Source organism: Brachyhypopomus gauderio, chromosome 1 (assembly GCF_052324685.1).
Source record: "Brachyhypopomus gauderio isolate BG-103 chromosome 1, BGAUD_0.2, whole genome shotgun sequence".
Taxonomy (NCBI): Eukaryota; Metazoa; Chordata; class Actinopteri; order Gymnotiformes; family Hypopomidae; genus Brachyhypopomus; species Brachyhypopomus gauderio.
The window spans coordinates 1,348,415-1,376,394 of NC_135211.1; the positions used below are offsets into that span (position 1 = coordinate 1,348,415).

The 27,980-nt window shown below is 43.4% G+C and overlaps 1 protein-coding gene across 1 annotated transcript; it reads right to left on the reverse strand.

Moving 5' to 3' along the window:
• Positions 1 to 8: 8 nt before the first annotated feature.
• chrm4a (cholinergic receptor, muscarinic 4a) lies at positions 9 to 27,980 on the reverse strand. The gene is made up of 2 exons (XM_077006504.1): positions 27,374 to 27,980; positions 9 to 7,894 (listed from the first exon to the last, which is right to left on the reverse strand). Exons 1-2 carry the CDS (start codon positions 27,426 to 27,428, stop codon positions 6,411 to 6,413), a joined length of 1,539 nt encoding a protein of 512 aa, XP_076862619.1. The 5' UTR covers positions 27,429 to 27,980; the 3' UTR covers positions 9 to 6,410.

The following is a 27,980-nucleotide window of genomic DNA, read 5'->3' on the forward strand; positions in this document are numbered from 1 at the left end:
TCACTCTGTCTTCCTCTTCCTCTGTCTGTACCACACCAGTTCAGACATTTCAGTACTGAAAGACTGACCTATTATTCAATTCAGGTTGACCTTACATGAGAAAGTAAATAGTAAATTGTGAACTTGCAGTCAAATTTATGGAAATTACAGAAAAAGTTACAAACACAATTATTGGCATTATTTTAACAAATCTACATAGCTACATTGCATTAATAATGTTCATTATCATGTCATCTAACAATTTTAGAATCTACTAAATTAAACATCGTTGATCACATCTCTGAGGGTGTGCGTCAATTATACAGATGCCAGCTTACCATAACTGCTCTGTAGGAACAAGACCTTTATTAAGGATTATGCATTAGAAAAAAGGAAAACATTTAACATTCAGGGGTTGGTGTCTTTCTTTTCTGTTCATAGTCCTTCATGACTAAATATGAATACCATCAATTTTCCTATGGGAATTCAGGACCATTAAATATCCTGCAGCAAATCGACTACTTACTGGCCATATATCCTGTCTTTTACAATTTAAACATGCTCCACTACAGCAGAGAATAACACATTCACTTTAAGGGATGATTCATCACAGAGATAAACATCTGCTGAATATATAGTGTCATACATCAGGGGATGACCCCATTTTATGGCAAAAGGTTAGAATCTGTGTAATGATCTAGCTAGAAAAAGGCCAGATGCAATATGAAATATGAAAGATGCAATATGAAAAAAAGGAAAACTGGTCTTTGACATTCTTTCTGCATGAGAGTCCGTTTTTATGAGGAGTATTTTGTGGCCAACAACAGCCTAGTGATCCACCATAAGTGAACAGGAGTCATGGAGAACACGGTGGAGAACGTACATTTATATTGGTGTCTTCACTCACCACAACCCAAAATCCCAGCGGAAGAAAGAAAAAAAAGAAAAAGATTTTCGAATGTCAGGAAAAGTGCATTATGATGGATTATAAGGGAAGGACTCCTTGTGACAGCATACTGTACACGAGCGTGTCCTGGATGATGCGGTTCAATGAGAGAAACAGATGTAATATTCCCAAGTCTTTCCACTTTCTAGACACCACCATGTGGTCCCTGTCTCACAACGATTTGAACAAATATACAATGCCTCCCATGTTTCTCACTATTTCGCTTGGTTTTTTCACTAATTAGAAACTATAGTAAATACATTTGCTTACAGACATCAATACATCTCATAAACCACATACAGATCACCAATTAAACACTAAAGAAGTATAAACATCCACATTTGAAATGCAGGAAGGAAAGTGGACTTTTCATGAGCATATATTCAACATATTATATACTATTTACACTGTGGGCACCAAAGACATACCTCACTCTAGTTAATGTCAAGGATTGGTCCTACAGAATTTGTCCTTACAGGTGAACATCTCTTCCATTGAGAAGACATCTCATCTCATCAGTGTCCTTTAGTGAAAACCACAGTTGTCTGTGTCACCAGGTGATGGGGTCAGCCTTTTGGACTACCTACAATGTTGAGAAGCAGGACGGTCTAAAGAAGGTCAAACCTTTAGTGTGTTTGTGTTTGACATAAGAGCAATATTCTTGTTATTCTTGGAGAGTCTTTGAGCAGTGATTGGAGTAGTCACAGCTCTGGGGTGCGTTCTCTGAAAACAATCAGTTATAGCGAATGAGAGAATGTAAGAAAGAGAGAGAGTTCTGCACGTGTTTCCCAAAGGCCTTCGTAACCGAAAATTTTGAGTTTAAAGTATCCCTTAGTCCAGTTGGGGGTTAGCTATACTAAACTGATCCACAATTTCACATAGTCCAATATACCATGTATATTTCTCGAGTTACACCGAGAAAAATCTTTAGACCTTTTTATATTGTTTTACATTCGAAGCTACTATAAAAAAATAAAACATGTGCACATGAGATTATAAGTCAACTTTATATTAATGCACAACCATTAAAACCAATCAACAACAGAGAACAAATTGCCACCCTTACACACACACACACACACACACACACACACACACACACAGAAATCCCTTAAGTCAATTCATCATATAGTAACATAAATGAGGAAGAATAACCAACACATGTCTGGATTTACAAGGGTGCAAAAACATACTGAAGCGGGTTCGAGGAGTAGTAGTCGCTACAATACCCCCCAGTTTGAATCTCTGCATCTTCAGTGAGATGCTAGAGAAAATGCAGTTAAGAAGTTTATAAAACAGAAATCATGCATGAGAAATGAAGGTAAGCAGTGTACCCAACTGGGTGCATGATGATATTTGAAGTGCCTCTGACAGGTAAAGTCTAAATTATTAGCCCCCAGGATATATGCACAGGATAATATTACATAATAATGCTGTCCAGTGTTAACATCACACATCAAACTTTACAGAGTGAAACATTAAAGTAATCAACATAAAGGCCCCCATTTTAGTACATTTAAAATTAAATGAAATTTGAAATCAAGTTTGTTGTATAAAAATGTTAATTTAAAAATGAAGTGGATAACATGATTAGACCCCATATGAATTATTCAATAAAATGTAGCAAATTGACATTTTTAGCTTTCAAACCACACCTGAGCCCCATGTGACTTGATTGGCACAATCAATTAGCACTGAACTCTCCTAAATGAAAATGAACAGTAGTAGCACATGAAGGCTAGATAGAGAGCAAACATTCATATATCCTATATGAAATAAAGAAATAAGACTGGGATCAAAACACTGATAGTGGATCAAAACACTGATAGTGGATCAGAACATTGATAGTGGATGCTCATCTTAAGGGGCACATCTGTCATTTCCAAGCAATTCATGGCATCCAGGACAGGTGTGTATTGCATCATTGCAAAGTATAAGGAGAACAACTCTGTTAGAAACAAACTTGGGTGTGGTCATAAGTGCAAGACTATCAAAGACAGGCTGAATTAAATATGTCAACAAGAACCACCAGATTTCTGTGAAGATGTGTTGCTGAAGGTTCTTAATCATGGTGGGCTTTGGGGCCATCATCTAAGGTAAGCTGAATTGGTCACACAGTGACATATCAAATAATTTTAACCATTTGAAACATGAGTTTTGGAAGTCTGTCCTTTGGTGTGATGAGATTAAACAAAGGTGCTGTTCAGGCACATGGATGCTGCTTTAGTTTCTGGGAAGGGAGAATCCTTCAACACTAAAAACACAGTTCCCACATGTGGTGGTGGAAGTATAATGCAGTGGGACTGTTTTTCTGTGTCAAGCAAAGCAAACCTTGTTCACATGCATGAGATCATTAGGAAAGAAAATGATGTTGACATTCTGAAGGATAATGAGAAGGAATGTGCAGCCAGTCTGGCTTTAGGTCACCTCTGGGTCTTCAAGCAAAATGATGACCTGAAGCACACATTCATATTCAAGGATCCTGGAATGGCCCTCTTAAAGCTCAGATCCTACTGACAATCTATTCAAGGTTAAGGTTCATGCTTGAAAACCTTGTAAATTGGATGAGCTGGAACAATTTTCCATTTCCACTGGAGAAATTGTTCCCCCCAAGAGACACTGACAACCTAATAATAGGAACAAAAGTAAGAGCTGCCAGGTGTGAGAAAAGTTACCCTATTGACTATCAATTATCAATTATTGTCACATTTGTTTATTTTGGTTTCAACTCAGCACAAATTTTTAGTTTTTGTTATTTTTAAAGGAATTATACTGTAAAGGCACCAGTCATTTTCTTGGAAAAGCTAAGGCTTTTGTTGAATGTCATGAAGTGAGCTAATCGTTTTGGCCTTAACTGTTGTCATGAAAACCGAATGAGGTGTGAATATGTGCCTGTCATTCTGCCCTGTTAAACCATGCTGCTGTTTTGAATAATTTATGGGTTTCCCATTTACTCACTACTTACTAGTGAGTATTGAGGTGAAGATGCATAAGAAAGGAAAAAGCCAAACACACCTTTGCTTCTCAGTGAAAATATGTAAGTGCAAACTAATGTGTGTTTGCATTTTATGCCATTTCTTTTTGAGTTAATCGGTGCTTTCAAATTCATTTCAAATAAGTTTACCCCCCTTTATTTCCTGGACTATTCTCTAAAGCTTAGCTTTATAAACAGTGGCTTGGAGTATACAGTAGTTGGGTTACAGCTACATTCTTGGTTTCACACTTGCACTATATGCTATATGGATAATAGTGTGAGATTGACACCCTGTCAAGTACAGCAGCCACCATAATTATTGGCACCCCTGGTTAAAATGTTAAAAGCCTTACATTAAATTTTTTTATTGCAGAAGCATAATCTCATTCTGAAAAAAAAAACTGAAAAAAGCAACCTTCAACTCAAGTGCAAAAAAAAGAAAAAATCCTGACTAAGAAATAATTATTTCCCTGTTACACATTGGCACCCTTAACAATTTCTTGGAAATAAATGTATTTGAACCATTTATCTAATTTCTACTGTAGTTTATAAATTGGATCAAAGTATCAAGGAAACTTTGTTTAGTAATTCATCACTTCCTGTTTCCCTGGGTTATAAATATGTCATTAAACAGAGGCCTAATTCTCTTACTCTTAAACATGGGAAAAACAAGATAACACCTTACTCAACTGTGTCGACCTTCATGAATTATGCAGTGGCTACAAGAAAATAGCCACTCACCTGCAGAGGCCCTTATTTACAGTCAGAGCAATCATCAAAACGTTCAGAACATCTGGAACTGTGACACACAAGCCTTGAGGAGGATGCAAGTGTACCACACACAGTGAGGAAGATGATGTGGGAAGTGTACCACACACAGTGAGGAAGATGATGTGGGAAGTAAAACACTCTCCAATGCTCACTGTAAGAGAATTGAATCAAATGATAACATCTTGGGGTGATGAGGTCTCCCAAACAACCATCAGGCGCTATCTACCAACAAGCTGTTTGGGAGGCATGCACAGAGAAAGCCTTTCCTGAATTATACTCATAAGCGTAAATGGGTGGAGTTTGCCAAGCGGTACTGGGATTATAACTGGGACCGTGTGCTTTGGTCAGATCAGACCAAGATGGAGCTTTTTGGCAACAAACACTCTAAGTGGGTGTGGCGTAACACCAAGGATGAGTACGCAGAAAAACACCTCATTTCCACTGTTAAGTATGGAAGTATGGGATGTGTAGTACTTTAATTAGGAAGTATGGGATGTGTAGTACTTTAATTAGGAAGTATGGGATGTGTAGTACTTTAATTAGGAAGTGTGGGATGTGTAGTACTTTAATTAGGAAGTATGGGATGTGTAGTACTTTAATTAGGAAGTATGGGACGTGTAGTACTTTAATTAGGAAGTATGGGACGTGTAGTACTTTAATTAGGAAGTGTGGGATGTGTAGTACTTTAATTAGGAAGTATGGGATGTGTAGTACTTTAATTAGGAAGTGTGGGATGTGTAGTACTTTAATTAGGAAGTATGGGACGTGTAGTACTTTAATTAGGAAGTATGGGACGTGTAGTACTTTAATTAGGAAGTATGGGATGTGTAGTACTTTAATTAGGAAGTGTGGGATGTGTAGTACTTTAATTAGGAAGTATGGGATGTGTAGTACTTTAATTAGGAAGTATGGGATGTGTAGTACTTTAATTAGGAAGTATGGGATGTGTAGTACTTTAATTAGGAAGTGTGGGACGTGTAGTACTTTAATTAGGAAGTGTGGGACGTGTAGTACTTTAATTAGGAAGTGTGGGACGTGTAGTACTTTAATTAGGAAGTGTGGGACGTGTAGTACTTTAATTAGGAAGTATGGGACGTGTAGTACTTTAATTAGGAAGTATGGGATGTGTAGTACTTTAATTGGGAAGTATGGGATGTGTAGTACTTTAATTAGGAAGTATGGGATGTGTAGTACTTTAATTAGGAAGTATGGGATGTGTAGTACTTTAATTAGGAAGGCTTTCAGGAAACACTTGCTGATTGACTATCATTCTTAAGATCAAGTTAACACATTTCTTTGGGAAATGCATCCCTGAATAATAAATTAAGATGTCTGTTTACGTGAAATACAAGGAAAATACTCAAAATAATAGCCATATCATAATTGTCCAATAATTAGGTTATTTCATTTATCTTTCTCGTCCCATTGAAGAATATAAGCAAATGATGATCTGCTAAGTTGAGTGGCAGTGCATTAAACAAAATTTCATATAAACCTGCAGAATAACTGCAGACCAATCCACTGTCTGATGTCCATTTCACCAAGTACACTTTGAGGACTGTAGACTCAGACTTCCAGTTCTTCTTTAGAGTTTCTTATTGTTTCTTAACGATGCAATTGCTTCTTCAACATGGAGTTATAAAGCTCCATGAGAGTTTGAGAGATAAATTCCAGTGCATTATAAACATGCTAGACTCCCTGTAAGGCCTGTGCATCCCTGACCTCCACAGGCTCTCCAACTCACCTAGTCCCAATGTTTTTGTACTGGCACATCAGAAGGTTTTTGAAGGTCTTTTTGAAAGTGGCATTGCAAAGTGCATAGCAAGCTGGATTTATGGTGCTGTTGACATAGCAGAGCCAATAACCAATGGCCCATACAGTGTCTGGGACACAGGATTGGCAGAATGTGCTGATGAGGACCATCACATTGTATGGTGTCCACGTGATGATGAAGGCCAGGAGGATGGCAAAGATTGTCTTTGTCACTTTTTTCTCACGTGCCGCCATCTGACGTTTCCTTTTGACCTGACTTCGGGCGATACTGGCAAACTTGCGTGCCACCGTTCGTGGCCTGTTGATAGGGATGGAGCGTCCTTCCGTGCCACTCTCTGGTGGGACAATTTCAATTGCGGTGATGCACTCATCTCCCGCCTGCTTGGTGACGATCTTTATCTTTGACCATTTGGAGGACGGATTGAGCTTTGTCACTGGGGCTGAAGCTGAAGCCAGGCCTTTCTCAGACATGGTCTTACTATTGGCCCTCTCCTTGGGATCTTTGGGTGCAATACTGGCTGTGCTGGAGTCATTGGAACTTTCCTTCTCTTCTGGCTGCATACTGGAATCAGCTTTTGTGGACACCACTGACTCATCCAGCTTTCCATTCTTCAGCGTCTCAGCAGCACTGCAGGTGTCTGGGCTAGGCTTGGCTGGAAACTGGTTGTTGTTGTTCTGTTTGAGGATGTGGCCCTTCAGCAGTCCGGGTGACTTCAGGCCCTTCTTCTCCTTCTTGTCCTCAGGCTTCTGCTTAGCCACACGGCTGCGGCTGGCCAATGAAATATGAACATACAGCACCGTCATGATTACTACAGGAAGGTAGAATGCAGCAATTGCTGTTCCGAACGTGACTACAGGGTTAGAGAGAAACTGGATATAGCACTCTCCAGGCTCCACAGTGCGCTCACCCACAATGAACTGCCAGAAGAGGATGGCAGGAGCCCACAGGATGAAGGAGAGAATCCACGCCGAGGCAATCATTAGGCCCGCCATCTTGGTCGTGCGACGTGTAGGGTAGGTCAGAGGCTTGGTCACACAGAAGTAACGGTCAAAGCTGATAATCAGCAGATTCATGACTGAGGCATTACTGACCACATAGTCCAGAGACAACCAAAGGTCGCACACCACAGGGCCCAGTGGCCATTTGCCCTTAATGATATAGACAGTATAGAGGTTCATAGAGAATACACCAATGATGAGGTCTGCACATGCCAAGCTGAAAAGGAAGTAGTTGTTGACAGTCTGCAAGTGCCGGTTGACTTTGATTGACACCATGACCAGAATGTTTCCCACTACGGTGACAAAACTGAGTGATCCAGTAACCAAGGCAATGAAGACCATCTCCACAGTCTTATATGGGCTCCCGGTCGCCTCAGCAACACCACATGAGCCGTTTCCGCTGCCTCGGTCACAGCTGATGGCAGCATCAGTTGACACATTGCTCAGTGAGCCTGAAACAGACAGGCACAAACTAAATTATGAAAGGTAAGCATGTTTCAACATGTCAAATTCCCACTATGAGCATTAATAAAAAGATTAGTACAATAGTGTTGCATGCATGTTTTCTAACACCATGTTGTATTGAATACCCACTGCCAAAATAATATTTGACAAGATCATCTTGAAATTGTCAGAATACCAACTGACCAGCACAATACTCACCACATACTCCAATCTGAAGGCTCACATAAAGTCACATAGTACTATTAGTCTCAGGAGAACAATGCATTAATAATATTCCCCAGATGAATAACAGAGAGTTAGATGCCATTCTTTAACAATAAGTGATTCAACTCCCAAGATTCTCCATTTACATGTTTCTTGGGAAATCAGAGCAATATCCTTTAGGCCACATTTGTTAATAGACACACCAGTGCTAAGACAAAACAAGCACTCAGAGCTAGCAAAACAGACATGTATGGGCAGTCCAACTGGACCAAGACTCTATTAGACAAACAGAACAGTGTTCACATTTAGGCAACTTAATATGGGCAGTCATGGCCTGGTGGTTAGGGAACTGGTCTTGTGACTGGAGGGTCGTGGGTTCGATTCCCAGACCTGAGGTGCCCCTGAGCAAGGCCCTTAATCCTCAATTGCTCACTTGTATAAAAATGTAAGTCGCTCTGGATAAGGGCGTCTGCCAAATGCCATAAATGTAAACTTAATATCTATCAAACCTTATCTCAACAACACCATGATGCAAAAACAAATCTATGGAACTGCACAAAAACAGAAGAGTCCTGTGGAAATAAATAAATAGATAAAATACAATCAAATAATATTTGTTCTTGGCTATATATAGATTCTATTCTGGTACATATGCATTTTAAATGCCTATACTTTTCTCTTTGATTATCTATAGATCAGCATGAACTTGAACTGTTGACATGAAAAGTGACAAAACCAAAACACAGAATCTCACAGTAGATCAGGGATGGGCAACCGTGTGTGTGTGTATATATATATATATATATATATATATATATATATATATATATATATATATATATATATATATATATATATATATATATATATATCAGGGATGGGCAACCGTGTGTGTGTGTGTATATATATATATATATCAGGGATGGGCAACCGTGTGTGTGTGTGTATATATATATATATATATATATATATATATATATATATATATATATATATATATATATATCAGGGATGGGCAACCGTGTGTGTGTGTATATATATATATATATATCAGGGATGGGCAACCGTGTGTGTGTGTATATATATATATATATCAGGGATGGGCAACCGTGTGTGTGTGTATATATATATATATATCAGGGATGGGCAACCGTGTGTGTGTGTGTATATATATATATATATCAGGGATGGGCAACCGTGTGTGTGTGTATATATATATATATATATATATATATATATATATATATATATATATATATATATATATATATATATATATATATATATATAATATATATATATATATATATATATCAGGGATGGGCAACCGTGTGTGTGTGTATATGAATATATATATATCAGGGATGGGCAACCGTGTGTGTGTGTATATATATATATATATATATATATATATATATATATATATATATATATATATATATATATATATCAGGGATGGGCAACTTCCATGACAAAGGAGGCCAAAATTTTTTCAGCACTATTATTGGAGGGCCACATGACCACGCACTTCAAATAATTGGATATGAAAGACACTACAAATTATTCTCAATAAGAACACATTTTAAATGAATTCAGATCTGTATGTTTATTGCACCAACATACATCTATTTTCTGCATATAAATGCATTAACATGTCCTTAATAAGCAACAAAGACAAAACATTTACTTAATAAAAAAGTGCAAAAAGGAATTTGAACTCCTTCATATCAAAGAACTGTAACGCGTAGCGCGCTGCGGAGCGAAGAGGCGGACACAAACGCTGAGAAGAGCGAGATTTAATAAGGGGAATTCCATAGGCGAAGTCGTTTGTACACGGGTCAAAACGGGAGAGTCGTCCAAGTGGTCAACAGGACAGGCAGGAGTCGTAACAGGAGAGCCATTCACAACGGAGAAACACAACGGAGACGGAAAATACCAGAACAGCGATGACAGATAATCCACAAAACCGAACAAACCACAAATAACCGACAACGGGTTATACAAGAGATACAAGTACACAGGACTAAACTAGACACAACTGAACACAATGATGACACCTGCGTGGCAGACAGAGGGAAACCAGGGCAACAGATACGCAGGGCGGGATAACCGGGCAAGGAACAACACCGACACGGGAGAAGGGGCGTAGCCCTACGTGACGAGAACAAAAAAGTCCTGCTCTATCGGTTTTTTTTCTTTTAATTATTAAATTATTATTGATCTATTTGCGTCCTCGTCCTCACTCAGTGCGGCCCGCGGGCCGTGTGCGAATTTTTGTTTCTACCCTACATTTCTTACTGAAGACATATTTCTTTTGAAGTTTGCCCTCTAGTGGTAATAATCTAGATTACTATACCCATTATAGGGATTACATAACAGGAGGTTTAATCACCTACAGCCCTGATTTCAGTACCTGAAAGACACTGTAAAGGCAGCTCATGCAAGTCTGTCAAAGAACTCCAGCTAATCTTAAAGTGAAAAATCACTAAGTCCGAAAGATGAAATTTAATCTCAAATTCAATATGACTTCTTCGCTCTCCTTTTATTCTCCTCTGTTCTTCTTCACAGAGTGTCAGCATGCACCCAAATCATCCCTGGCTAGTTCTGTCCAGTCTAGTCCTTTTGAATCCTCGCTGACAGACTCATGGTGAACACAATGATTACACCTCCACATTTATATACCTTTATGTTCAAGTTTCACTCTCCCTGATTCATAACGGATGTGGCCAAGTAATTCGGCAGAGGGAATGGGAGAATCTTGACTCCTTATTAAATATGAACCTGCAGTTACTGAGCTACGAATTTCTGAGCTGAATGTGTTGATAGGTGCTAAACCTCATTAAATATCCAACAGAAATGGACCTGCATAGAGGAAGGGGGAAGGAAATACTGTGGAACAAAGCCCAAGTGTTTATATAAACACTGTTGTAATAGGTCTAAGTGTTTATTTAAATACTGTGGTACTAACCCTAAATGTTTTTTTAAATAATACTGTGGACGTAAGCCTAAGTGCTTAATCTCCCTTATTTGTAATGGATGTGGCCAAGTAATTTAGCCCAGGGAACAGGAGAATCATACTCATCTCAGGTAGAAGCATGCAAAAAGCCATAACTAAAACACTAAGCCTTAGTGTTTATAAATACTCCAGAACTAAGCCTTAGTGTTTATAAATACTCCAGAACTAAGCCTAAGCATTTATATAATTTGTTTTGTCTTTCTTGATGCATTATGTTTAGGTATAAAATATTTGCCTTAATGATGGACTTCTCAATGATAATGAGACACAGTAGCACCCAGCTGTCTGTGTTCGAGGGTTGTATAGATAGCAAACTGTTGCAAAACGATAGTCCATTTATTTATCAGAAGTCGGACTGTCAACACGTGCACAGTGAGGAACCCTAACTGGACTGTCAACACGTGCACAGTGAGGAACCCTAACCGGACTGTCAACACGTGCACAGTGAGGAACCCTAACCGGACTGTCAACACGTGCACAGTGAGGAACCCTAACCGGACTGTCAACATGTGCACAGTGAGGAACCCTAACCGGACTGTCAACACGTGCACAGTGAGGAACCCTAACCGGACTGTCAACATGTGCACAGTGAGGAACCCTAACCGGACTGTCAACACGTGCACAGTGAGGAACCCTAACCGGACTGTCAACACGTGCACAGTGAGGAACCCTAACCGGACTGTCAACACGTGCACAGTGAGGAACCCTAACCGGACTGTCAACACGTGCACAGTGAGGAACCCTAACCGGACTGTCAACACGTGCACAGTGAGGAACCCTAACCGGACTGTCAACATGTGCACAGTGAGGAACCCTAACCGGACTGTCAACACGTGCACAGTGAGGAACCCTAACCGGACTGTCAACACGTGCACAGTGAGGAACCCTAACCGGACTGTCAACACGTGCACAGTGAGGAACCCTAACCGGACTGTCAACACGTGCACAGTGAGGAACCCTAACCGGACTGTCAACACGTGCACAGTGAGGAACCCTAACCGGACTGTCAACACGTGCACAGTGAGGAACCCTAACCGGACTGTCAACACGTGCACAGTGAGGAACCCTAACCGGACTGTCAACACGTGCACAGTGAGGAACCCTAACCGGACTGTCAACACGTGCACAGTGAGGAACCCTAACCGGACTGTCAACAGGTGCACAGTGAGGAACCCTAACCGGACTGTCAACATGTGCACAGTGAGGAACCCTAACCGGACTGTCAACACGTGCACAGTGAGGAACCCTAACCGGACTGTCAACACGTGCACAGTGAGGAACCCTAACCGGACTGTCAACACGTGCACAGTGAGGAACCCTAACCGGACTGTCAACACGTGCACAGTGAGGAACCCTAACCGGACTGTCAACACGTGCACAGTGAGGAACCCTAACCGGACTGTCAACACGTGCACAGTGAGGAACCCTAACCGGACTGTCAACACGTGCACAGTGAGGAACCCTAACCGGACTGTCAACATGTGCACAGTGAGGAACCCTAACCGGACTGTCAACACGTGCACAGTGAGGAACCCTAACCGGACTGTCAACACGTGCACAGTGAGGAACCCTAACCGGACTGTCAACACGTGCACAGTGAGGAACCCTAACCGGACTGTCAACATGTGCACAGTGAGGAACCCTAACCGGACTGTCAACATGTGCACAGTGAGGAACCCTAACCAGACTGTCAACACGTGCACAGTGAGGCTGGTTGACCAAATGTGATCTTGTCTGACAGCATTCGCTGCTTTAGTCATCTGGCATGTTTTTGCTCCTTTACTTTCATTTCCTTTACAATGCTGGATTTCTCCAAGTTCCAAAAATTAGTAAAACTACAGCCGGAGGCAGAGCTTTCTCTTTTAAAGCCCCTCAATTATGGAATAGCCTTCCAGCTCCAATCCGAGATTCTGACACAGTTCCAATCTTTAAATCTAGACTTAAGACTCACCTGTTTAGTCAAGCCTTCAGCTAATATTCCCCTTGTAAGGTTTGGGGCTCGGGGGGCTCCAGACGTTCAGATTTCTGGTGATCTGAGATGTTGATGCTGTCATCCAGCTGTGTCATGGCATCACTCTACTTGTGACAATGACTTGACTGGAAAGCAATGTCTCAGTGAGCCCTCATGCCTGTGGTCACCTCTGAACCCCTCCCTTTAGTTATGCTGCTATAGATTAGTCTGCCAGAGCCACATGCTAATCACTGGCACATGAGCAATGTATCAATGGTGGTTTAAATTGATGTCCACACACTCAGTCTGTATTGTCTATCTTTTTGCATGCTTCTACCCAAGACAATTGGATACAGGTGGATGTGCTGATGCCGGATTGGATGTGCCATTACCACAAGAGGATGTGCTGATGCTCCTACCTGAGGCTCACCACCTACACTGAAGGGACTGTGACTACTTGGCCGGGGAACAAGAACCTTTTAACTGTAGAACCACCTTTTGTCCACAAATACGGACTTGTGTTTACGGGCCGCCCAATGGAGGATGGGTTCCCTTTTGAGTCTTGGTCCTCCCAAGGTTTCCTCCTAATCCACACCATCATAGGGAGTTTTTCCTTGCCAATGTCACCTTTGGCTTGCTCATTAGGGATCTGGACCCATACGATTGTAAAGCTGCTTTGTGACAACATGTGTTGTAAACTTTTATTATGTGTTACTTGGAAGAGTTAATGTTCTCTTTTCAGCCATGTTATACAGGTATTCCTTGTTTGTGCACTGTATGTCTACCAAAATAGCTCACAGTGGCCTCTATTCATGCAGGTCAGCCAACTACAGTTATTACTGTCTATCAGTCCAGCACTCACAACGCCTGTGGCTCCAGCACAAACACAACATTATCCATTATTACCTCTGCAGCTCACGCTCCAAACACAGGGGCTGCACTGCCTCTGAGCAGCTTGCTTGTGGTTTGTTTGAGGGGTTTTCCCCACTTCAAAAGTCTGGTTAGTGTGGGATTACAGAGTGTGGCAGCGAGCACACTCTTTGAGGCCATTGTGACATTTATGGGTAGTGCAGGAGTCCGAGCTTTGAACCCACTCATGACAGATTGTGGAAGAGGGATCATTTCACCTCCCCTCAGTGCCTGTAGATAAGGCTGACTGAATTGATCAATATAATACTTTTAAAGGTTTGTCAAAATTTTTTTAATGATTTTCTCCATTTGACTGAAACAATCTACAGAACTGGTGGAGGAAAATTAGTGGAGGGGGTCTTTTACATTACCCTAGAAATCAATTTCCAACACAAGATGTAAAAAATACAAAAGGTTAAATAGTAAATACAGTATGTATAGTATATTTCCCTATATTCTCTACCACATTACAAAGGACTTAGATTGATAATATATTGCAATAAATACACATCATATAACTGACATTCTACTGGCCATAAAAAACTTCCTAGAGAACCATTACTACACCTGTGAAGCCAGGTGTTCAACTGTGCCATTTCCTGTGCATGGTGGAGGGCTTCTCAGAACACCAACCAGGACGGTAGAACACCACACAACACTACATCTTACGATACATACAGTATACAGTATATCTTATACTGTGTAACATTAGCAGAAGAGTCAAGACTGTCTCCATTTCATTGGTCAAAAATGAAACATGTATGTTGTGTTTTTTGTGATACAAGATGCAAATTTGATATTAAGTAAATGTTTTTGATGTACTATATACACTATATATGCCTGAAGAAAAAAATTCATTACATGGTTCTTAGTTCATTCTTATTAGCATTTAATCAGTAGCAGTCAGTTTCTTGCCTGTATATATTTTCTCTGCACTAAGGCAGCATTGGTGCTGTTTTATCGATGGCTCCAGTTCTGCCCTGCTCCAGTTCTGTCCTGCTCCAGTTCTGCCCTGTTCCAGTTCTGCCCTGTTCCAGTTCTGCCCTGCTCCAGTTCTGCCCCTGTTCCAGTTCTGTCCTGCTCCAGTTCTGCCCCTGTTCCAGTTCTGCCCTGTTCCAGTTCTGCCCCTGTTCCAGTTCTGTCCTGCTCCAGTTCTGCCCTGTTCCAGTTCTGTCCTGCTCCAGTTCTGCCCTGTTCCAGTTCTGCCCTGTTCCAGTTCTGTCCTGCTCCAGTTCTGTCCTGCTCCAGTTCTGCCCTGTTCCAGTTCTGCCTTGTTCCAGTTCTGCCCTGTTCCAGTTCTGCCTTGTTCCAGTTCTGCCCTGTTCCAGTTCTGTCCTGCTCCAGTTCTGCCCCTGTTCCAGTTCTGCCCTGTTCCAGTTCTGCCCTGCTCCAGTTCTGCCCCTGTTCCAGTTCTGCCCTGTTCCAGTTCTGCCCTGTTCCAGTTCTGCCCTGCTCCAGTTCTGCCCTGCTCCAGTTCTGCCCTGTTCCAGTTCTGTCCTGCTCCAGTTCTGCCCCTGTTCCAGTTCTGCCCTGCTCTAGTTCTGCCTTGTTCCAGTTCTGCCCTGTTCCAGTTCTGTCCTGCTCCAGTTCTGCCCTGTTCCAGTTCTGTCCTGCTCCAGTTCTGCCCTGCTCCAGTTCTGATTTTATCGGGACACTTTGTCATTAGCGTGTGACAGGAGGAAATGCTTTTCAGTAGCAGAGCGAGACTACATATCCAATTAACGGGAGACGCCCGTATTTCAACGCCCATGCTTGTTAGTGACACACTGTGACCAAACCACACACACACACACACACACACACACACACACACACACACACACACACACAAACACACACACACACACACACACACACACACACACACACACACACACAGTTATAGGCAGAGTATTGTCTCAGTAACTGATGTTACCTTCCAATGAGTCCTCAAATAGATTTTCAGTTTGATGAATGAGTTTGATGAACCTGCACTTTTCAGTCTTCTTAATTTCACTTCAATTCAGAATTGAACAAGACTAAGCAGATATTTTCAGAACCTACAGTACAGCAGTCTTCGGTGTAGCTGTAGTTCATAACAGAAATTTGCATTAGGACTTCATTACAGCTATAGACTTTAACTTTATATTTAATTTAACCAACATTCATACTATCGGGAGGTCATAGGCACCATTTGTGCCCTAACACTGAACTGAAGTTCAGCACAAGAGAGGAGTATTAAGAGGAGTATTAAGAGGAGTATTATCAGCAGTAAAGCTAATCCTCATCTTCCTTGCATCAGCTCTCCAAGCACACAGTCATTAGCATATGACACGCTTCACAATTGTGCAACAGTGATGCTATTTTCACTGTGTGAAGTCATGTAGGCCTTCAGGTGGGCACGAGCAGGCAGACCAGGGTTAGGTTTGTGGGGTGAAATCTGTGGGGTAACTGGAGTGAGCTCTGTGGCATGTCCAGGGTGTAATCAACGGGGTGACTGGTGTGAGGTCATTGGGGTAACTGTGCTAAGGTCTGTGGGGTGATGGGATGAGTCTGTGAGTAATAACGGTCAGGTTTGTTGAGTGACCAGAGTGAGGTGTGTGGGCTGACCAGGGTGAGGTGTATGGAGTGATCAGGGTGAAGTGTGTGGGCTGTCTGGGCATGAGTGTGGGGTGACTGGGATCAGGTCTGTGGGGTAACTATGCTGATGTCTATGGGGTGACTGCTGTGAGGTCTATGGGGTAACTGTGGTGAGGTATATGGGGTAATGTGGTGAGGTCTGTGAGGTGACTGTGGTGAGGTATATGGGGTAATGTGGTGAGGTCTGTGAGGTAACTGTGGTGAGGTCTATGGGGTAATGTGGTGAGGTCTGTGAGGTGACTGCTGTGAGGTATGTGGGGTAACTGGTGAGGTCTATAGGGTAATGTGGTGAGGTCTATAGGGTAATGTGGTGAGGTCTATGGGGTAATGTGGTGAGGTCTATAGGGTAATGTGGTGAGGTCTATGGGGTAATGTGGTGAGGTCTATGGGGTAATGTGGTGAGGTCTATGGGGTAATGTGGTAAGGTCTATAGGGTAATGTGGTGAGGTCTATAGGGTAATGTGGTGAGGTCTATGGGGTAATGTGGTGAGGTCTATAGGGTAATGTGGTGAGGTCTATGGGGTAATGTGGTGAGGTCTATAGGGTAATGTGGTGAGGTCTATAGGGTGATGTGGTGAGGTCTATGGGGTAATATGGTAAGGTCTATAAGGTAATGTGGTGAGGTCTATGGGGTAATGTGGTAAGGTCTATAGGGTAATGTGGTGAGGTCTATGGGGTAATATGGTAAGGTCTATAGGGTAATGTGGTGAGGTCTATGGGGTAATGTGGTAAGGTCTATAGGGTAATGTGGTGAGGTCTATGGGGTAATGTGGTGAGGTTTGTGGGGTGATGGGCACGATGTCTGTGAACACTGGCTCAGTGCTATGTTGATTTATAGGTCTTTTCTGCTTGCATACTGCACTTTTTGACCTACTGTAAATTATCTGTATTTACAGTTTTATATGACTGCTAAAATGCGTTTGTCCAATCTGTAGTCACATTTTCAAAACTCTAAACACAGTAGACACAACTGTCAGTCTTCAGTTCAGTCTATACAATTAGTACAATTCATGTTGTTTTGGCACAAAATGCAGTCATTTTACATGTTTCTATAATTATTAAATTTTCTATACACACAAGGTTATCCAATAACAAAAATCTGGATCATTTTTGTCTTATTTACAATTGCTTGTACACAGCATGTCAAAAATGAAAACCTAAGGTTCAAACTGGCTCACTGATGGTGTTCCACTGGTTCACTCTTCCAATTGTAGGCTGCATCGTTCGTTTAGGAGCTAACTCTGGTCATGTCTGTTTTTAATGCCATAGAGGAGCATTACCCATGTTACCCATGACCAGATAACAAGTACAGTCTGGCAGCCATGACAGATAAGCAGCTCAGTACAATAGATACAAAAGTGTGGGAGAAACAGGCTTGAACAAATGCCATATAAAAACATATAAAAACACTATAAATTGCCTGTTTAATAAAATGTTTAAAATGTTACATTTTTGTCAATTGTGATTTTAACATCAATCTAAACAATCCTCCACATTTACACATCTGTGCAGTGAGAAGACACACACACTAATGATTAACTAGGGGCTGTGGTGCACACATGCCCAGAGCGGCGGGGAGCAGTTGGGGTTAGATGCCTTGCTCAAGGGCACCTCAGTCATGGCCTCAGGCCTGGGAATCAAACCCACGACTCTCTGGTCACAAGACCAGTTCCCTTCCACCAGTACCATGACTGCCCCAGTACCATGACCGCCCCAGTACCATGACCGCCCCAGTACCATGACCGTCCCAGTACCATGACTATCCCAGTACCATGACCGCCCCAGTACCATGACCGTCCCAGTACCATGACCGCCCCAGTACCATGACTGCCCCAGTACCATGACCGCCCCAATACCATGACTGTCCCAGTACCATGACTGCCCCTAATAGGGCATCCATCCAATATTCATCCAATATCTTAATATTCTAATAAGTTAATTTTGTATTAGTATAATTTTCCAGAATTCCTCCCACGCCATTCAGAAATGTGATCTTGGGTGAGATAATTACTGAATTATGATGATTTTATCCTTATGAGAGAGGACAAATAAGTTGCCCAGCTACTCAAGTAGTGTGTGCTGCAGAATGCTTCTGCGGACATTGTTCTCATTTTGCATGAAAAGAATCTGAAGAAGGTATTTGAGGGTTCATGTAACATGTGGTATATATGTGGTGATGTTAAGATTTTTAGGGGTGGGTGTAGTGTGCCGGTGGCCTGGCTGCTGGAGTGACTGTATTCAGGGTATTCAGTCACAGCACTTGTGCTCAACCTTACAATCCATTTAACTTCCTAGGCCAACATTAGAATAAAGGTTCACAAAGACATTTCTTTGAGAGCATTTGCAATGATAAGTCAACATTCACATTGAGTTTGTTCAGTAACAGCACTAATGCTTATGAAGGACTCATCAAAACATGACAAAACATGGACAATATGGAAGATGTAGCTGACAAGGTGCAGCAGGTTTAACTGTGCCGACTCCTTCTGTTTGTGCACAACTCACTGTTGCCCTCTATGAATAATGTTTACATTTGGCACACTCTGTGTTTGCATATTGAGCATGGTGCCAATTACTCTAAGCTAGTGTTGCAGGAGTCAGAACAGCAGCTGAACTGCCATTGAGAAATCTGCAACACATGTCTGCTAACTGGAGTGGATCAGAGCTTTAGAGACTCAGGGCTGTGATGGTCTATCTAGGGGAGACGGGATGGTTCCGGAGAGGCCTGTGGTGATACAGGGTGAATCTGTTGGATGTCATGGATTTCCTTCCCAAGTTTCCTTCAAGGGGTGTTGGAATGAAAAAAACAGCAGCAGTTGGTTACACAGAGCTGACAAACACATATTTGGAAGAGAAGAACACACAAGAAACACCAGGTATACGTGCAGAAGACCAAACACTCACAAAACACTCTTTTTTTCCCCTCTTCTCTCTCCCTTCTACACACACAGGCATTTACCTGCATTCTATTCTCTTCAGAGAACACTGCATCCTAAGAGCTACACCCACACAGAGTACGCTTTTACAGACAACACACTCGCTCAACTGTATATATAAGTTGTATACTTATACTTATTACTCGCACGTTCAACCCAATCCAGTTTGGTCTATGGAGAACATTTGACATGAGTCCTGCTGGGACTCATTCTCAGGTGAAATGAGACTCGCACTCCTGAGGTGTAATGAGACTGACCATCAGGTGAACTGAGACTCACCGTCCTCTGGTATACTGGGACTCACACTCAGGTGAACTGAGACCCACCGTCCTCTGGTATACTGGGACTCACACTCAGGTGAACTGAGACCCACTGTCCTCTGGTATACTGGGACTCACACTCAGGTGAACTGAGACCCACCGTCCTCTGGTATACTGGGACTCACACTCAGGTGAACTGAGACTCACCGTCCTCTGGTATACTGGGACTCACACTCAGGTGAACTGAGACTCACCGTCCTCTGGTATACTGGGACTCACACTCAGGTGAACTGAGACCCACCGTCCTCTGGTATACTGGGACTCACACTCAGGTGAACTGAGACTCACCGTCCTCTGGTATACTGTCTGGGACTCACACTCAGGTGAACTGAGACTCACCGTCCTCTGGTATACTGGGTCTCACACTCAGGTGAACTGAGACTCACCGTCCTCTGGTATACTGGGACTCACACTCAGGTGAACTGAGACTCACCGTCCTCTGGTATACTGGGACTCACACTCAGCTGACACCCACCCTGCAGCAGACTGTGCTGAACCATCTGTGAGAGACCACACATTCCACTGGAACTGCACTACCCAAGCGGAATTAATTAGGAAACACTGATGCACGGAGTGTGCATTCACCAGGTGATCGCAGAGTGGCTGCCATGCTGCTTTTGTTTGAAGTACTTTCCTAAAGAACCAGCCTCACACTGGAGTCTCTGGGGTCAACACTGGCAGAGTTTTGTGACTGACTCGAGCTGTTTTCTATTAATAAGGCTGCTGGAACATATACTGCGGAGGAACATGACCGACAACTGGGTGTGTGCGGGTAGGTTGGTATGAATATGCCTGCGAGTTTACAGCCTCCTCCTCTGATTCCATGTCCGTATTACTGACTCCATTGTGCTGCAGTTGTGCAAAACACACACACGCACGCACGCATACGCACACACACACACACACACTTGCACAATTGTGCACATATGCACATGCAAACATTCATGTACAAAGACAGCCATAATTATATTTTCATTTTCTTTCTCTCATCAACTCCTGATGTCATGTGGCTAGAGATTTACACTGTATACTTGTATATCTGCTCTGTTCACATAGAGGTAAGAGGTAGGGAATCAAGTTAATCCGAGTAAAAGGAATAATAATAATAATAATAATAATAATAATAATAATAATAATAATAACAGGCATAAGGACACAACCCAAAACAAGAGATAAAGTGTACAAATAACTCAGAAACATATGCTAGGTTAAACGAAACAAATAGAAGACAAGATGATCAATATACTAACAAGAATCAAGGTAACTAAGAACAGGTGCAATTAGACAGGTGCAGTTGGGAATGCCCCAGAGGTTTCTGGGAAATGTAGACCTTGGTGTGTCCAGAGCGGATGGTGTGACATGTTACTGCTGTTTAAAAGTGAGAGAGAGAGAGAGAGAGAGAGAGAGAGAGAGAGAGAGAGAAGCACACAAAGATAGACAGGGTGCGATAGTTGCCTGGTTACTGTGTTCTGGTAAACGGCATGCAGGGAGTTTTAATATGCTCAGTCCACCTAATTATACAGGAAATCAAAGAAAACATCCCACACCAACAATTATCACCGTAATTCTCTCCAACCGTCATTACTAAGGTGTGAGCTTGTGTGTGCCTGCTTTCCTATGGGCTACAACAGATTTCAGCTGTGTAGGCAGTCTTCATTACAATGAGGGTCTGATGTTTCTTCTGAAGTCAGTCAACCTGTGTGTGTGTGGAGTCAGTCCAACTGTGTGTGTGTGGAGTCAGTCCAAGTGTGTGTGTGTGGAGTCAGTCCAAGTGTGTGTGTGTGGAGTCAGTCCAACTGTGTGTGTGTGGAGTCAGTCCAAGTGTGTGTGTGTGGAGTCAGTCCAACTGTGTGTGTGTGTGGAGTCAGTCCAAGTGTGTGTGTGTGGAGTCAGTCAACCTGTGTGTGTGTGGAGTCAGTCCAAGTGTGTGTGTGTGGAGTCAGTCCAAGTGTGTGTGTGTGGAGTCAGTCCAACTGTGTGTGTGTGGAGTCAGTCCAAGTGTGTGTGTGTGGAGTCAGTCCAAGTGTGTGTGTGTGGAGTCAGTCCAACTGTGTGTGTGTGGAGTCAGTCCAAGTGTGTGTGTGTGGAGTCAGTCCAAGTGTGTGTGTGTGGAGTCTGTCCAACTGTGTGTGTGTGGAGTCAGTCCAAGTGTGTGTGTGTGGAGTCAGTCCAAGTGTGTGTGTGTGGAGTCAGTCCAACTGTGTGTGTGTGTGGAGTCAGTCCAACTGTGTGTGTGTGGAGTCAGTCCAACTGTGTGTGTGTGGAGTCAGTCCAACTGTGTGTGTGTGTGGAGTCAGTCCAACTGTGTGTGTGTGTGTGGAGTCAGTCCAACTGTGTGTGTGTGGAGTCAGTCCAAGTGTGTGTGTGTGTGGAGTCAGTCCAACTGTGTGTGTGTGTGGAGTCAGTCCAACTGTGTGTGTGTGTGGAGTCAGTCCAACTGTGTGTGTGTGTGGAGTCAGTCCAAGTGTGTGTGTGTGGAGTCAGTCCAACTGTGTGTGTGTGTGTGGAGTCAGTCCAAGTGTGTGTGTGGAGTCAGTCCAAGTGTGTGTGTGTGGAGTCAGTCCAACTGTGTGTGTGTGGAGTCAGTCCAACTGTGTGTGTGTGGAGTCAGTCCAAGTGTGTGTGTGGAGTCATTGAATTTTTTATTTAAATGATAGGACTCTTAAAAATGCATAGAGTTACTAATGAGTAATGTGTTTCACATTTTCTAGAAATGTATGATATCAGGTGAATGTGAATATGTATGTGTGTGTGTGTGTGTGTGTGTGTGTGTGTGTGTGTTATAGTGCATGTCCTGTTTTGCCAGGTTAATGCTTTTCAGCTTCTCTCACCCCTCTGGTTGATACAGTCTCTGATTTACAGCCCTGATGTGGGGGAGGGTCTGTTGTGGGGAGGGTCTGTTGTGGGGAGGGTCTGTTGTGGGGGAGGGTCTGTTGCGGGGGAGGGTCTGTTGTGGGGAGGGTCTGTTGTGGGGGAGGGTCTGTTGCGGGGAGGGTCTGTTGTGGGGAGGGTCTGTTGTGGGGGAGGGTCTGTTGCGGGGAGGGTCTGTTGTGGGGAGGGTCTGTTGCGGGGGAGGGTCTGTTGTGGGGGAGGGTCTGTTGTGGGGAGGGTCTGTTGTGGGGGAGGGTCTGTTGCGGGGAGGGTCTGTTGTGGGGAGGGTCTGTTGCGGGGGAGGGTCTGTTGCGGGGGAGGGTCTGTTGTGGGGGAGGGTCTGTTGTGGGGAGGGTCTGTTGCGGGGGAGGGTCTGTTGCGGGGGAGGGTCTGTTGCGGGGAGGGTCTGTTGCGAGGAAGGGTCTGTTGCGGGGAAGGGTCTGTTGTGGGGGAGGGTCTGTTGCGGGGGAGGGTCTGTTGCGGGGAGGGTCTGTTGTGGGGAGGGTCTGTTGCGGGGGAGGGTCTGTTGTGGGGAGGGTCTGTTGCGGGGGAGGGTCTGTTGCGGGGAGGGTCTGTTGTGGGGAGGGTCTGTTGCGGGGGAGGGTCTGTTGTGGGGGAGGGTCTGTTGTGGGGGAGGGTCTGTTGTGGGGGAGGGTCTGTTGTGGGGAGGGTCTGTTGCGGGGGAGGGTCTGTTGCGGGGAAGGGTCTGTTGCGGGGAGGGTCTGTTGTGGGGAGGGTCTGTTGTGGGGAGGGTCTGTTGCGGGGGAGGGTCTGTTGTGGGGAGGCTCTGTTGCGGGGGAGGGTCTGTTGCGGGGGAGGGTCTGTTGCGGGGAGGGTCTGTTGTGAGGAGGGTCTGTTGCGGGGGAGGGTCTGTTGCGGGGGAGGGTCTGTTGCGGGGGAGGGTCTGTTGTGGGGAGGGTCTGTTGCGGGGGAGGGTCTGTTGTGGGGAGGGTCTGTTGTGGGGAGGGTCTGTTGTGGGGGAGGGTCTGTTGTGGGGAGGGTCTGTTGTGGGGAGGGTCTGTTGTGGGGAGGGTCTGTTGCGGGGAAGGGTCTGTTGTGGGGAGGGTCTGTTGTGGGGAGGGTCTGTTGCGGGGGAGGGTCTGTTGTGGGGAGGGTCTGTTGCGGGGGAGGGTCTGTTGTGGGGGAGGGTCTGTTGTGGGGGAGGGTCTGTTGTGGGCAGGGTCTGTTGCGGGGGAGGGTCTGTTGTGGGGGAGGGTCTGTTGTGGGGGAGGGTCTGTTGTGGGGAGGGTCTGTTGTGGGGGAGGGTCTGTTGTGGGGGAGGGTCTGTTGTGTTTCTTTGTTACTGTTACAAATAATCCTACATGAGACCAGTGACTCAGTCTAGCTGGAATATTCCATATCTGCAGGGTTGTTCCCTCACGTGTCTGCTAATAAAGGCTCAACAATTGAGTAGATTTCATTGGCTGGAGATAATTCCTTAAACAATAATCAGTCAACGCTCCTGTTCTCCCTGGTCTATCCCATATCCCATGCCTTGGGCTTTTTTCATTCCTATTTTCTATCTACATGCACTGTGTATTTTCTCGTGTTTACAGTAGGCCTAGGCTCTTTGTCTAGGGTACTGAAGTAGTCACAATGGCAATAACAGTACTTCTGAATCCAGTCTATAAGTCCCAAGACATTTTTGATCTGTTCCTCCTCAACCAAGCCATTAGGAATTCTGATGACCTGATACAGGTTTAATGGGAGCTGGGTCATCATTCACCACTGCTTTTAGAAACACTGCTGCAATACTCTATTGAAAGAGTGGAAGTAGACAGATCACAGCTCACTCAGGACGGTGGGTCACACACAGATCACAGCTCACTCAGGACGGTGGGTCACACACAGATCACAGCTCACTCAGGACGGTGGGTCACACACAGATCACAGCTCACTCAGGACGGTGGGTCACACACAGATCACAGCTCACTCAGGACGGTGGGTCACACACAGATCACAGCTCACTCAGGACGGTGGGTCACACACAGATCACAGCTCACTCAGGACGGTGGGTCACACACAGATCACAGCTCACTCAGGACGGTGGGTTCTCACCAGCAGGAGAAAACTCAGGAAGATTCCAAGCAATTTCTGCCAGCTGCTAGGAGTGTTTCATTTAATACAAGAGATGCTCCAAAAGAGAATTCTGGAGCATATATTCTCTCTCTATGTGTGTGTGTGTGTGTGTGTGTGTGTGTGTGTGTGTGTGTGTGTGTGTGTGTGTGTGTGTGTGTGTGTGTGAGCACGTTTGTGTGTATGTGTATGTGTGTCTTGGCTCATGTTGGCAGGATAAAACAGGTACTTTGCTTTGTAAAACTGGGTTAACAATTGGGGAGAGGAAAGAGGGAAAAGGACAGAAAGCGGGATAGATAAAGAGAGAGAGACATGGCATGGGGTTTTATCCAGTGTGTCTCTCGACATGAGTGAAGACTAAAAACCAGGACCAGCAGACACACACACACACACACACACACACACACACACACACACACACACACACTGGAGCAGTCTCAAACCAGGACCAGCAGACACACGCACACACACACACACACACACACACACACACACACACACACACACACACACACACACACACACACACACACACACACACTGGAGCAGTCTCAAACCAGGACCAGCACACACACACACACACACTCACTCACTGGAGCAGTCTCAAACCAGGACCAGCAGACACACACACACACACACACACACACACTCACTCACTGGAGCAGTCTCAAACCAGGACCAGCAGACACATACACACACACTCACTGGAGCAGTCTCAAACCAGGACCAGCAGAGACACACACACACACACACACACACACACACACACACACACACACACACACACACACACACACACACACACACACACACACACACACACACACACTCACTGGAGCATACTGGAACCAGAACCAGCTGCCTCACACACAGGGCCACAGCTCTGTATGTTAATGAACCCAGAGCCCCTCACACACAGGGCCACAGCTCTGTATGTTAATGAACCCAGAGCCCCTCTCTCCTGTCCACACTCTATCTCAATCCCAGCTGTCCTTCTCAACACAGCAAACAAGCCTGAGATCCTTGTCTAGCAAGCACTCCATTAATTCCCTTAGAAACATTAGGAAATTAAAATTATGTTAAGAAAAAAGGCAGCAATAATGAATGTGGTTGTGTAGGAGTCCCAAAGGGACTAGTGATCATATTTGCATTTATTGTATATTAACATGGATGGGCTAGAGAACAGTGTGTCCGATCATGAAGAGACACAACTGTTACATTATATTAATATTAATATCGGTCTGTTCAGTTTCAATTGGACATTGAATTACCTATAATCCTCTTCCTCCAGACTTGTACTACTGTGAATTTCTCAGGCTAAATCAAGAGTAAACCTAATAAAACATTAACAACATTACATTTGTCTTCCTCAGAATTCAAGCATTTTTCAAAACATAGAAATGTTAAGTGACCTCCATTATAATATTTGTTATACTTTGAAGACCATCATGGACTTTGCAAACACACAAGCATGCACGCACACACACACACCTTTACACAAAGACTATACAACTATACACAGTGTATTGATGCCATTTTTAATGCCATAACCAAAGTGAATAGCACATCAGCCCTACTGTTGGAATGTAAAAACACCCCCCCCCACACACACACACACACATACACACACAAACATCTGCTATTAAATTACTCATTAAACCTACACATAGTCTGTTCAATTGTTCAGGCACGTGCCACATTGTCATGAGTATATAATATGGCAACACTGAAGTCATCTAATGTGTAATTCCTTAAAATATTTACCAATCCCAAGTAGTTATAGTAACTTTGCCGTTTTTACAAGGGAAGATTATTCAGAATCTCATAATACTCTCATTACCAAGGGGTTGGCCCAGCTAAAATGTTCTTTTAATGACCACTGGATTCATAATAATTTAAATTTTAAAATATTAGTTCACTGTTATATTTTAAATAATAAATAAATAAATTGTGCTGTTCCGTTTTAAGAGTGGATGTTCTAAATATGTAAATTAGATTTGAAAAGATACAACAAAAAGTCAAAAGGCATCACCTAGATCTTTATTCCCCAGACACCTATAACACACTTCAATATGACAAACCTTTATACCAAAACATGACAAAACTTTATACCAAAACATGACAAACCTTTATACCAAAACGTGACAAACCTTTATACCAAAACATGACAAACCTTTATACCAAAACATGACAAACCTTTATACCACTACATGACAAACCTTTATACCAAAACATGACAAACCTTTATACCAAAACATGACAAACCTTTATACCACTACATGACAAACCTTTATACCAAAACATGACAAACCTTTATACCACTACATAACAAATACCACTACATGACAAACCTTTATACCACAGACTTCTATACCACGGACCCATATAAGACAAACCTTGATACTACAGAGCTTTATACTACAAAGCTTTGTCCCGCAAACCTTTATCCTCCAGACATTTATGCCTTTATGCCAAAAGACCTAAATCCCACATACTTTTCCCCCACAAACCTCTATACTTTAATACCTTTACGGGAATTTGTGCAAACATAAGGTGAAACTTACCGTTATAGTTCCAGGGTGTAAGTCCGTCCGTCCCAGTGCAATTAGTTACATTCATGTTGCATGACTTTAAAGACGCTAATCAGGGCAAAATAAAACACTTCCCCCTGTTTCACTCTAATGTGTTTTTCCTGGTGGTTATTAAACGTGTTGTCCTCATTTTTTGCGAAATCAGTAACAAGAGTACTTTGCTTTCCACATCACCGTCTTCAAATGCACGCTTTTCCCGCCAGTGATGATAGGCTCACTGTAACAGTGGTCATTCTATCTGACTTCAAATGAAACGCCTCGCGCAGAAAAGCAAGCCCTTTTTCGACGGATTTTGGAATCCACCAGATGTGGCTCTCATCTGCGCCAGAGACTACGACGTCTTTCCAGGAGTTTAGCGCGGCTGAGGATAAGGGCGTGTCAGTGATGTCATCCAGCACTAACCAATCATTATACCTGCAGGCTCGCGCGCTACTGCTTTCGGTACCTTTTTAATAAAGCAGGCGACTCTCCTAACTTGGGAAAAAACACTAAATTTATTTTTGACAGCATCTCGACGTGCAACATTTAAATAAGTGTTATTCAAATGACGCGTTCAATAATCAATTCCCAAAGTCTAGCA